Source organism: Calliphora vicina, chromosome 5 (genome assembly GCF_958450345.1).
Source record: "Calliphora vicina chromosome 5, idCalVici1.1, whole genome shotgun sequence".
NCBI classification, from domain to species: Eukaryota; Metazoa; Arthropoda; class Insecta; order Diptera; family Calliphoridae; genus Calliphora; species Calliphora vicina.
Genome location: NC_088784.1, coordinates 114,191,149 through 114,205,674, shown reverse-complemented (window position 1 = coordinate 114,205,674; position 14,526 = coordinate 114,191,149). Strand labels below are relative to the sequence as shown.

At 30.6% G+C, this 14,526-nt stretch overlaps 1 protein-coding gene across 1 annotated transcript; it reads right to left on the bottom strand.

The window, feature by feature from the left end:
• Positions 1–6,080: 6,080 nt before the first annotated feature.
• Positions 6,081–13,034, bottom strand: LOC135961555 (protein kinase C-binding protein NELL1). The gene is made up of 4 exons (XM_065513060.1): positions 12,894–13,034; positions 6,850–7,259; positions 6,258–6,365; positions 6,081–6,201 (listed from the first exon to the last, which is right to left on the bottom strand). The coding sequence occupies exons 1-4, from the start codon at positions 13,032–13,034 to the stop codon at positions 6,087–6,089; spliced, it is 774 nt and encodes a 257-aa protein (XP_065369132.1). The 3' UTR covers positions 6,081–6,086.
• Between the last annotated feature and the right edge of the window lie 1,492 nt (positions 13,035–14,526).

Genomic DNA, 14,526 nt, shown 5'->3' with positions numbered 1-14,526 from the left:
AAAAGAAACAAAAACGTTAATTTAAATTAATAAAGAAATGTAAACAAACTTTGACAGCTAGAAGTGACAGCTGGCTTTTCGACGTCACCAAGGCGTATTTAACAAGGTGACAGCAGTGGCGAATTGAAATAAATACAGGCGATTTCACTTATTTTTTATATATAGAGTTTGACATACGGGCGTACGGGCGAATATTTTTTATATATGTAGTTTGACATTTGTGCGTACTATTTCTATAATCAGCTATGCTGCCGATGGCACCTTATTAAATGCACCTTGCAACTCACTCTATTTTGTTAGACAATAAGATTTACAACAAGGCGAATTTATACAAGGTGGAGTCCAAGGTGCATTTAATAAGGTGACATCGGCAGCACAGCTGATTATAGAAATATCACGCACAAATGTCAAACTACATATATAAAAAATATCCGCCCGTACGCCCGTATGTCAAACTCTATATATAAAAAATAAGTGAATTCGCCTGTATTTATATCAATTCGCCACTGCTGTCACCTTGTTAAATACGCCATGGTGGAGTCAGTCAATCAGCTGATTACTCTTTTTTCGCTTGTTTGGTTCTAACATCTGTCAAAGCTTGTTATACCCTACACCACCATAGTGGGGAGGGTATTATGCGTTTGTGCAGATGTTTGTAACGCCCAAATATATTAGTCTAACACCCACCTTAAAGTATACCGATCGACTTAGAATCACTTTCTGAGTCGATTAAGCGATGTCCGTCCGTCCGTCTGGTTGGCTGGCTGCCCATGTAAACCTTGTGCGCAGAGTACAGGTCGCAATTTTGAAGATATTTCGATGAAATTTGATACATATTATTTTTTCGGCTCAAGGACCAAGCCTATTGAAACTGGATGAAATCGGTCCATTATTTCACCTAGCCCCCATACAAATGTCCTCCCGAAATTGGACTTTATCGGTCATAAATGTTTAATTTATATATGTATCTCAACAAATTCCGCTCCAAATAAGTTTTATGTACACAAAATTCATGTCACCAAATTTTGTTACTATCGGTCCATAATTAGTCATAGCTCCCATATAGACCCGCTTCCGAAAATCACTTTAACGTGCATAAATCGCTTAAAAATGTTGGTAAACACACAAAATTCAACATAGTTAACTTTAATATACACATAAATCACACGACCTAATTTCATGGTAATCGGTCCATAATTGGTCATAGCCCCCACATAAGGCCCACTTCCGAAAATCACTCAAAAATATTAATTATTTAAATTTTAAATGAACATTTTTTTTTGCTCTTTTACTTAGTGTAGGGTATTATATGGTCGGGCTTGACCGACCATACTTTCTTACTTGTTTTTATACTTCAATATCTACATATTCTAAGCTAATTAACAAAATATTTATATTTTGCATAAATAAGTAAAGCCCTCACTATTCAATTATCTACACTATATTTAATTTTAATTCATATTTGTTTAATTTTTAATTCCTGTTTTTTGACATTTGTTAAGACCATTTGTTGTTTTTGTAGAACTACCACCACCTTATATAAATTCGCCTTGATTTACAAGAAACAAAATAGAATTGGTCATGATACAACCACTAGGGAGAGAGTTACGTCAAATAATAGAAAAACAAAAAACAGAAATACGAAAATACGAATAATAACAACTGAAAATTGAGAAATATTTTGTTTACTGGCATACCTAAACACGGGCGGCAAGCGTTTTTTAGTTGTCAAAAATCCTCATGCCCATACAATTTGTATGTAGCATACCGAAATAACGCGGCGGCAACGCTATGGCAACGCTTTGCAATTGTAAAATCCAATTTTGACAGCGCGTTTAATAGTGAAGTTAGTTGCAAAACACAACAAATGTAAACAAATAAATAAAGAAGGAGAAACAAATAAGCAAGAAACTCATTTTTTAAACTTTAATATTTAGTTTTTTTTATAAAATTTTTGTTTACAAATCACAAAACAAAAATCAGAAACACCTTTATCGTAATTTACTTTATTGTTTAAATAATCCGTGTTGTTATATTTATTTTTTTGATAACTTTGTTTTTGTTGTTTGACATAGCGTTGACGCTTTTATTTAGGTATGACATTTCAGCGTTAAAGCTAATCGGAAAAAAACGTTCCGCCTTACGCTTTTGTTTAGGTAGGCCAGTTATATTTGAAATACGAAAAAAAAATCACTTACGCCATTTACTGGCTCAAGATAAGATGTCGCATTTGGTATTAGACGTGCATGTTTTGTGGCTTGATGCAGTTCAATATAATCGGAGTCATTGAAATGATGCATGCAAATCCGGGAGTGTTTCTTCAGCTCAACACCTCTGGCTGCACTCCATTCTTTAATTTTATTTTCAGGACATTTACACAAAGACAAACATTTACACAAACAACATTTAACGCGCATGTTTCTTCTTATATTTTGAAAATGAATTTAAATTACATATTTTTCAATTTATGTATGTAGTTAATTTTTGATGTTTTATTTCAATTGTACTTTTATTTTTTATTTTATATTAGTCTGACAATTCAAGGCATGTATAATTGAGAACATATTGTTAAGAAATTGTACTTGAATTCAAATATAACGATTTTAACGGCTGATTTAAAAGTAGCATAATGCTTTCAAATAACAGTGCTGTAAAACTGTAACATATCTGTGGGCATTATTAAATAAAAGCTTTCAGTTGATTTGATCGTAAGTTGGCAACGCTGTATTCGATTTCGAATATTCAGTTAAAGAACATTGTAGAAAGTACAAGTAGTCGTTAGTGAGTTTATCAGAGACGCTTTTCGAATAAACATCATCTAAGTGCCTTAAACTGTGTTTTTCAAGTAAATTCGTGTACATTATAAATTGTGTCTGTAATTCTGAGAATATATAAACGTGTATAAAAAACATTGAGTGGCTATTTAATTCTGTTGTTGTTGTACATTTTAAAGAAATAAAGAGTTGTTACAATTTTCAAACTACTAAACGGCTTTTATTTGCAATCAAAAGTATCCGGTTTATTTAAAGGAAATAAACCAGCGTTTTGAAAAGGTTAAAACGTAACAATATTTTGAGGTTGTGGCAACACATTATGTGTATTGCACACATCTACATACATACATATATACACACAACTAAACTTTTGTTTTCTTTTTATTATGCTATTATATACATATGTACATGATTTCATGCTTATATCTCGGCCATTTGTGGACCAATTTTCTTGATTTTAAATAGCAACGGAGCCGGAAGATTTTGATGTATCAATCATGTTTGTAAGTTATTTAGGGGATTTGGAAAGTTGATTTCAACACACAGACGGACATGGCTATTTCGACTCCGTTATCTATAACGATCCAGAATATATATACTTTATGGGATCGCAAATGAAAAATGTAGAAATGACAAACTTATATATACCCTTGCCACTCATGGTGAAGGGTATAAAAATTACAATAATAGATTTGGCAAAGTAGACCCAATCGAAATACGAAATTAAAAACACTAAAAATTGCACTTGTTTTATATTTAGTAACATGTGTCTCCGATTATAAACTTAATTGAGCTTAAAGAAGTTACAAGTATGTTTACTTTAAGAAATATAACTGTCAGAGTTATCAGTCTTTGAATAGGTGTACTCATATGGGGACAGTGGGCGGTAATGGGTTAAAGTGCCACAACAAACTATTTCATTTTAAAAAGTGTGTTTTTGTGAATTTTGTTTTTGACAGTTTAGAAAGTAAAAATGACTGTTGTTCTTGTATGTTGTAATTGTTGTAGTTATATAAATAGGCCACACGTTTTTTTGTGGTACACATTTAAGTATGTTATTGTCCACCGATATTGATGAAACATATATGGTTTAAAAGGTTATTTCTCTAGATGTGCACAATATATTTTTTTTTTTAAAAAATTCTTTCCATAAAAGTGTTAAAAAGCGTTTTAAATTTGCTTGAAAAACAACAACAACATGTTTATACAATCTAAATACACGTGTATTTCTACACAAACGTGAAAAATATTTTTGTGTATACTCAAAAGTAACTGTATATTTTCGTTATGTGGTCGAATTTTGACCACCAGGCGATCCTAGTCGTTGTAGTTACGCTGCCACCTGGTTAATAAATCTTGGTGTAGGGTATTATATGGTCGGGCTTGATCGACCATACTTTCTTACTTGTTTGTTAAGGAAATTTGAAGATATTTATGAGAAAATGCATGGTGATAATAATAAAAAAACATATGGAGCAATCGTATGTTCGCGACTTGTACGTGCGCGACCAGTACTTAAGCCAATTAAACAAGAACCAATAGAGATATTTTATTGTGTAAATACCGGATAGAGACCTACATTAGTACACATTTAAAATAAATTAATCGCTTTTAAATATTCCGTTCAATTTCGCAGATTTTTTCATTTCACTACTGTCAGCTAAAGTTGACTTCTATTTTGCGTACGTTCGTTATCACATGTTTATAACTATCATTATGAAAACGTAAAGTTGATGGAATCCATCTTTTGCACTAAACATAGAGCTACCAAAATGCTACAGAATCGCAAAAAAATGCTAGGAAAAGTTTTTTTGTCTATGTTCTTTGGACATCAAAAGCGTACCAACGTACGTTCGTGACCCAAGGAAATGCCCATATTCATTTATTTTTATATAAAATCCTTTCATATTTTTTATTTTACTATGACAGGGGTAGCGAAGCGCACCGGGTCAAGCTAGTTGTATATAAAATCTTTGTACTCAATATTTGACATGTACTGATAACAAATGTTGTTTTACAATATCGCACGGGACATCAAAATATGCGAAATGCCTCTCTTAAGAACTTTTATCACAACAAAACTTGCGGTAGAAATATCCAAATTAATATCTGTAAAATTTAAAATATACCGTTCAACAACAAGTTTTTTAGTCATGACTAGAGTGTCCAAAAACTCGTCAAATTTAAAAAACCGGTTTAACCGAAAATTGTGTTTTGATAAAACCGGTTTTGATTTTTGTCTTTTAAAAATCCGGTTAACCGGATTCGGGTTATGTCTTAAAAAAAACCGGTTAAACGGTTTATATTAAATTTTTATTCAATATGATATATGTTAGGGATTGTGTACTAAATCGTCGGAAATTTAACTTTTTTGATTCTTAAGGCTCTATCATTATGCAATTATTTTATATCTTTTACGAAATATTAGCTTTTTTCAATAACTAAAAGTTGTTACTAGTTAGTAACAATTGTTACTGGAAAAGCGTTCATTAACTCAAAAAACTTTCAAGTAGAGCAAAAATCAAGAGCGTATAAATTTTAGAGACTGTTCTCTCGTTGCAAACTATTACAAGTCCTATTTTGAACTCGTAATTGTTAGCAGCTTATATTTCATATGTTTTGTGTTATTATTTATTTATTTTTGTGGTGAAAAAATGTAAAAAAAAGAATTTAAAAATTTAAATTGAAGAAAATGTGAGTATTTTACATTTTAAAAGGAATAAAATAAGAAAATTGTGTCTATAAAACAATAGTTACTGGAAAAGCGTTCATTTACTTTTTACTATTCTTGAGAATTTAAGAGAGTAATTTTGTAAATTTTGATTTTATTCTCTCGTTGCAAGTATTTACTGGGAAAGTAAATGAACAGACCTATTGTCCAATGCTACAATTTTTTATAAAATAAAATAAAACAATATATTGAAAAATGGTATCAAAGTTTTTCAAAAATATATTTAAATGAGCTTTAGAAAATATGTATATCTCATTAAAACGGGTTAATCGCCTTACAAAACCGGTTTCTCAAAAGACAGAAAAGTTACAAAGATGAAAAAACCGAATGACCGTTTTTCGGTTTTGGATGCTCTAGTCATGACTTTAGAAAGTCACATAGGGAGGTAACTCTAAAGTTTTCTGGTAGCATAATAAGGTTTTTATCATCAGCAATTATTCCCTATGGCTCCATGTTTTTTGCTTTGAATTTTGCTACCTTTATTTATTAATGCTTAAATGTGGGCTTATAAAGAACATGTTTGATATATAAAATTCATTTTATTAATAACATTGTCCACAAAACAAAATAGTTTCTTTCTATTAAAAAATGTAATCATCATCTTTGTGGCACAAGCCATCCGATTGGTAGTGATAATGCTTTTTACGGCAGGCACACATGTTCGGTAGGAAGCAGAACCCTTTTCGTCCACAATCTCTGTTGGAAAATAAGGAAATGGAATAAATGATAACTACATTTTATAATTCACTCACTGTTTGCAAACTGGACTACACAATTGACCAAATAAATTATTATTATACTTGAATCCTTCAAAACAAGTACAGTCGCCATCATATGCACATTTGCCATAAAGACATCTCCTGCGAAGGGAAAACCAATCATTTATGTGCAAATATAATTTGTATACGCTATATTTCAACGTCCCTAAAGTTATGAAAATATTTCAACATCATGAAAATATTTCAACGTCGCCGAATAATGATAGGTTCAAAAAATTTTTCTCATTTTTTTCTAAGTGATACCGAGTTTTATCACAGTTTATTGTGTCAGTGTATTTATACGTCAAATTTTTACATATCCCGTTAAAATTTTTCGTTTATTTTTTATGCTACAATAAAGAAACAAAAATTTTACCGTTTTCAAAGCAAAAAATTTGGTGAACCTATCATTATTTCGGCGACTGTAATTTCGCAAAGATTTTACAAATTATATATTCCACATCGCAATTTAACGTATGTGTGTATGTATGTAGTATGTACTACTTTGTAATGTAACGGATGAACATAAAGGAGATCTAATATAGATACGTATGCAAGTGATTTTTTAGTTTAACAGTGTTATTACCCTCCACATTTGTCTTTAAATAATGAATACTTTTTACATTTTCTTGAAACGGGATCAAAATACGATCCTTTTTGGGAGCACACACATATTTGTGTTGTTGCACAGTAACCACCAGCTTGTATACACCCAGGCAAACAAGTTTTCCCGCAAACCAGGCCAACTCCAAATGATGTCATATATGAATTTTCACAGGGACATTCTCCGTCTTCGAAACACACTTCCCCGATACAACGTATGGGACAACGAGAAACACATTGTTTGGTATTCACAATTAACATTTCGTAAGCTGAACATATTGGCGGAGGATCATTTAGTTTGTATGCTTTAAAACTGTGATTATTTACAATCAAAATTAATAACACAGAAATCCCGTTGATGACACCCTTCAAACACATTTCGATAAGATCAAGCTATATTTTTAATAACAGAAGAAATCATTTACTTAAATGATAATAGCACCAAAACGATAATATTATACTGACAAAACTAAAAGTTAGTAATATGTACTTATACATTCGTACATATGTATGTATGTATGTACATATGTACAACTATAAGTAATGAAAGTAGTGCAGATACATATGTATGTACGTACATTAGACAGGCCCTTAAAAAATAGATTTGCTTTGGATGGGCCTTCATATTTTATTCATTAGTAGCTAAAACTATCTACATAATGAAAAATTTAAGTGCAATCGGATAACTAAAACACGTGCCTGAAATCGATTGAATGTTGTAAAATTGGGAAAAAATGGTACCTTTTCCGACATCTTAAAAAAATTCCCTACTTGAATACTGTTTTTTAAACATTTGCAATAAACCTAAGCTTCTAGAGAAAATTATCTTTCTAGCAAGGTATAAAACAAAAATTTCGAATATTTTTCGAAAAATAACAAAGTTATAGGTACGAGTTTTATCTGACCAAATATTGAGCAAAAAGTACTAGTTTACGCATATTTTACTCGCATTTCTGTTGTTGACATAGTTGTTTGCATGCAAAACAGTGAGTAAATAATACAATTGATTTCCGGCACGTGTTCTAGTTGTCAGATTGCACTTAAATGTTGCAGTAGTTAGTTTTAGCTACTAATGAACAAAATAAGAAGACCCATCCAAAGCAAATATATTTTTTAAGGGCTTGTCTAATGTACATACATATGTATGTACTTTTGTATAATACTTATCAATACATTAGGGTGTTTTTTTTTACTTTTATCAAATCAACGTTTAAGTCAAATCGAATATTATTATGTATAAAGTTTTAAATCCATACCAGTTTCGGATTAGTCATGTAAAGGACAATGCGAAATAAATTTTAATTGTATGTATTGTCAAATTTTATAGTGTAATACTATATTAACCTTTCCAATATTAATAAGATTTGATATAAATTTTTGTCTAGCTATGATAACGTTTAACCATCCATTTCCAACTGCGGCAATTTTCAATTTGAGAATTTATCTTTAGGCAGGAACCCAATTTTTTGCAATTATTTTTTTAATAACTCGAACATTTTCCATCCCATATCCTACTTTTATATACATACATATTTTTAGAAATATAATTCTGTATAGATTGACATTTTGGCCAAACATGTGATTTTTCTCATCCATGTAACTTATTACCTATTGTTCTTAGCAAAATGTGTCCCAAATAGTTTACATAGCTATTTCTTCAATCTCTCGAAAAAAAATATTTAAAAAAAATAATAAAAAATTGTTAATATTTTTTTTCCGAAATCAAAAAATGGGACCATTTTGAAAAAAAATCTAAAAAGTTTTTGATTTCGGAAAAAAAATATTAAAATTTTTTTATTTTTTTTTTAAATATTTTTTTCGAAAGATTGAATAGGTCAAACCTTGGTGCAAATTTAATTACGATCGGAAGACATCGATTTTAAAAGTTTGTTCACTTGACGTGAAATCCCCCATATACATACATAGATATGTATTAGTTTTGCAAAATGTTCCGATTAGTCCTTCAGATGGTACATTCATTTGCCATGTTAATTTTGTGATCAAACTGGCAGCAATTTATTTATTTGTGAAATAAATACTAAATAATTTAATCATATTTGGCACATATCATTATTTTGGAACAGGGATGAAACCTATAGTTATTTATGTATGTATATCGAAAAAGCGCATTAGCGATTCTTTATTACTTGAACGACAATAAGTATATAATCATACACACTCTTCCGTTTTAATTTTAAAAAGAGTCTAATAAAAAATATTTAAAATTTTTGAAACGAATATTTTTAGTATTTTCTTTAATTTAGGATGCGTAATTTAGGGTTCGTAAATGCAGTAATTTTCCATCACTGCAGTAAATTAAAAGTTTAGCGTTCGTAAAAGCATTGCTTTACGTGAAAAAATTTGTTAAGGAAAATTTATATGTATATTTAATATAATGGGAGCAGTTATATTTTGTATGTCCCGCCATTTTTTAACGCTTAGAACATTTTCCAGCTTTTGTAAAATTAAAACTGGCCCCCTAATAAATGTTATTATACTTGTACATACAGTATGTACTTGGTATTACGTTATTAATGTTACTATGTATTTATATTATTGATTTACAACTTTAATTGATTGTTAACCTATTTGGTATACATACACACAGACATACATATGTATGTACATAAATGCATACATACTTAATTGTATGTGCATACAAATGTATTTTTGTATAAACAGTCATACCTCTATAATTATGTGTATGTACTATATTTGATGTGTTTATAAATCTTTAGAGCATCTACATATATAAATAAAAATCAAATGTCGTTCGTTGGTAATTGCATCAGTAGAGAACGGCTGGCGATTTAAACAATTTTTTTTAAAAAATGTTGGTCATAGCCCAACTTAGGTTTTTACAGAATGAAAACTTGACCACACCCACTTTTACGCCCACTTTTTTCGATTTATCTAAAATCGGAAAACGGCTAAGTTTTTACATAAATAAAAATTGTTACCGTCCACTAATACGCCCACTTATTAAATACAGTGGTGGACAGGAATTTAAGACAAAAATTGTTTGCTAAATTCCACGTGATTGTCAATTATTTTTTCAAATATTTCCACAAATATGTATGCATGAGGTCTGTTTTAACACACAAGTGTGTTATATTCGACTGTGTCAATTCAAACATATTCACCACGAACACATAAAAATTTTCTACAACTTGACCAAAAATTTTTTTTTAAATAAACATATTTTCTCACATTTATATCATTATATTTTTATTATTATAAAATATTCGGACCAAATTTCTTATTTTTAGTTCCATTAGTTACCTTCATATCATGTTATTAACAGCGGATGTTCGCTGAGGTGGGTCAACGTATTTCCACATATCTTTGTCCATATATGTTTTACCGATTTTTCCAAATATTTTTCAGAAACTAGAAACATTAATAATAAATTTCATACCTTAGAGGTCCTTTTATTTTGGCGCTATCGCACTTAAAATTCAGTTGCTGAAAAAAATTCAAGTATTTGTCTTAAATTGGTGGCCACCACTGTACATCTGCAAAATACATCGGTCTGTGATCAATCATATTTCAGAGCAAAATTCGATTACTTATATAAAAACTCACAATAGCTTAAATCGATAATAACCTGGCCAATAAGTATTTAATCAAGAAAAGGAGCTCGATCTGTGATCACTCATATTTCTGACCAAAAATCGATTTTTTATATAAAAACGCAAAATATCTAAATTCACTAATAACTTGGCCAATAAGCGTTTAATCAAGAAAAAGAACTCGATCTGTGATCACTCATATTTCTGACCAAAAATCGATTTTTTATATAAAAACTCAAAATATCTAAATTCGCTAATAACTTGGCCAATAAGCGTTTAATCAAGAAAAAGAGCTCGATCTGTGATCACTCATATTTCTGACCAAAAGCGTTTAATCAAGAAAAAGAGCTCGATCTGTGATCACTCATATTTCTGACCAAAAATCGATTTTTTATATAAAAACGCAAAATATCTAAATTCACTAATAACTTGGCCAATAAGCGTTTAATCAAGAAAAAGAACTCGATCTGTGATCACTCATATTTCTGACCAAAAATCGATTTTTTATATAAAAACTCAAAATATCTAAATTCGCTAATAACTTGGCCAATAAGCATTTAATCAAGAAAAAGAGCTTTAATCAAGTTTTTCATTTTGTGATCTTTTCTTCGTTTTAAAGGACTTCAAAGTTTTAAGGATATAGAAATTTCTTAAAATTTATTTAAATAGTTCTGCTCATTAGTTTTTCTTTATATGGATATCAAATGAAAGGGGACAATTTCTAGAAGTAGATAATTTTTTTTATTTTTACTTTTCAGGACGAAAAGTTGTAAAAAATGTCCTTTGAAAAATGTATCCTTTTATATCCTTGAGAATTTCCAATATATTTTTCTAAAAAAATATATGTTGAAACCATGCATATACTTTAACACATGCTTAAATTTCGTTCTTATAGCTTTATAAGTTAAGCCTAAACAGAAAAAAACATATTATTAAGTTTGTTGGGATGCAGCGTAAACAAATTTAACAAATTTTTATAAATAAAAATACGGGGGATTAATTGTGTACTTTGAACAATATTTTATTCTGGTTATACGAACCTTTTTTCTCTGGGGTTGTTTGGTAAGTAAGTTTAGTTACAATTTCTTTTTTATGTTTAAGGCACACGGATAAAATATACTTTAGTAAAAGAGAGCAAGTGAGAGTTCAAAAACTTCCCGTCGACTGGAAGTTTTTGTACAGCACAGGATCTTTAAATATGGGCAGTTAACAAAACAAACACATTTTACGCATAAACAAAGTTCATTAAAAAAAAATACTTTTATCGATACAGCAATTAAGATTACAAAAATATTAGATAGTACTTTTTGGACTTGAACAAGTCCACATACACATGAAACTGGAGATCGTATATAGTAAATCTACGTTCTCAGTTTTTAATTTTCTGATCCTTTCTTCTTTTTAAAGGACTTCAAAGTTTCAAGGATGTACAAATTTATAAAAAATTAAATAAATATTTTTATAAACGTTTGTCAATATGTGTATCAAATAAAAAAAGACAATCTTTGGAAATGAAACAAAAGAGTTACTTAAATTTTATTCTTTCACAAATTCCCAATTAGTACCAGCAGGAACAATTATTATAAAAAAATTAAATTTATATAATAAAAAAAATATTTAAGCTATACTAAATACTAAATAAAGATATAAAAGAAAGAAGAAATATAAAAATGTATTATGGAGAAAAATGAATACGTTTACTCTGCCGCTTGTATGGAGTATGAGAATCTCGACATATCGACCAACAGTATTTAGCGAGCATGCGACAAGTGCTCTTTACTCTAAAGCGATTTTCAATAATTGCTAGGTCCTGGTGGAATCGTTCCCCATGTTCGTCACTAAAATGACCCAAATTATCGGGGAAAAAATCTAGGTGCCTATCTCAGAAGTGTATTTTCAGTTCACCGAAGTTGCGAACGAGATTGCGGACGATTACTTCGTAGTTTTCAGATTTTCTATTACCTAAGAAATTTTCTATTATGGCATCTATACTCCTCCAACTATTTTTCTCAATAAGTGATAGAAGGTTTGGAAATTCCTTGCAATTTAAAAATTTTTTTAGTTGGGGTCCATTAAAAACACCTTAAAGTATAAAAGATTACTTAGGGTAATACAATAATATAAGTATTTAGCAATCGAACCTACCGGCGTCAATCTTTGCTTCGCTTAATTTGGGAAAAAAAATTTTCAAGTGCACCATAGCTGCACTGTTAACGTCGAGTGCACGAACAAAATTTCTTATAAGTCCCAATTTAATGTGTAGCGGTGGAAGTATTATTTTTGATGACGGCACGAGCGGAATGTTCTCAATGCTATCCTGTCCAAGCTGATGAATAATACGAGGCTGCCATTTGTGGTCGGTGTAATGAAGATCTTTGCGCCGACCTTCCCAAAGACACAAAAAACATTGGTGTTTGGCAAACCCTTTTTTTAAACCCATTCGGACTGATGTTACCCGAAAATCTTCAGAAACCAATTTGCACTGTTGTAATCGGGAACCTAATACTTCAGCACTTCTTTGCGAAATATTTGTGTCACGCACGAGATCATCAAAATCCGCTTGGGTTATAAAATGCGGCGATGGATCGGCTAGCATATTTCCTATTGGTAAAAATTCCGAATAAAGTTCTGATCTAGAGCCGATACTCAGTAATTCTAAATCATCACATGGAATTGTGCGAACCTCTTCCGATGGAGCCTTTGGATTTGATGTTGAACGTAGTACCGCGGGCTGTACTGAATCACATTTATGGTAAACGATTTTCTCCCTATCTTGATTCTTCAGCCTGATGGTATTCGGCTGATTTCGGCAAAAGTAACACAAATCGCGCGAATGCTCACTCCGCTTCAACCAAATTACTGGGAACACATAGAAATTAAAGAATTTCATAAGTAAGAAGAACTCTACTAAAAAAATGCAATTTAACCCACTAACGACCAAAAATTAATTAATTATAAATTAATGGTATCGACAGCTTAGTATTAATTCGCAGCTTAAAAAAATAATTTTTTAGCAACATGCAGTAAAAAGATTGCAACAAAACTTTTTAAAATTTCAATTATTTATATTCGTGGGTGATTTTCGGAATGGACCGATCGCCATGAAATTAGGTCGTGTGATTAATTTCTATATGAAAGTTGTTTCTGTTTAATTGTATGTGTATACCAAAATTTTTAAGAGATGTATGTACGTTAAAGTGATTTTCGGAAGCGGGTCTTATATGGGAGCTATGATCATTAAATCAGGTGACATGAATTCCGAATATATAAAACTTATTTGGAGCAAAATTTGTGTAGATACCTATATAAATTAAATATTTATGACAGATAAAGTCCAACTTCGTGAGGACATTTGCATGGGGGCAAGGTGGAATATTTCAGGCAGTTTCAATAGGCTTCGTCCTTGGGAGGCAAAAATTATATGCAACAAATTAATTAAGGTGGGTGTTAGAATAATATTCTTGGATATTACAAACATCTGGTGGTGTAGGGTATACAAAATGTATTGTTTGCGTAATATGCTTCTGTACTTCATCTGAAAATATTGTTACGAAATTGTACTTGAATTCAAATATAACGATTTTAAGGGCTGATTTAAAAGTAGCATAATACTTTCAAATAACAGTGCTGTAATGGCAGACTGTAACATATCTGTGGGCATTGTTAAATAAAAGCTTTCAGTTGATTTGATCGAAAGTTGGCAACGCTGTATTCAAATATTCAGTTAAAGAACATTGTAGAAAGTACACCACAGATGGCGTATGATCTAGAATATTCGAACTTTGACAGTTAAAGAGCTTTCTAGATGGTAATGCAGTGTTATAAATAGTGGCAGAGGTTGCAGTCGTGAGTGAGTTTATCAGAGACGCTTTTCGAATAAACATCATCTGAGTGCCTTAAAGTGTGTTGTGTTTTTCAAGTAAATTCGTGTACATTATAAATTGTGTCTGTAATTCTGAGAATTTATAAACCTGTATAAAAAACATTGAGGGCTATTTAATTCAGTGGTTGTTGTACATTTTAAATAAATAAAGAGTTGTTACAATTTTTAAACTACTAAACGGCTTTTATTTGCAATCAAAAGTATC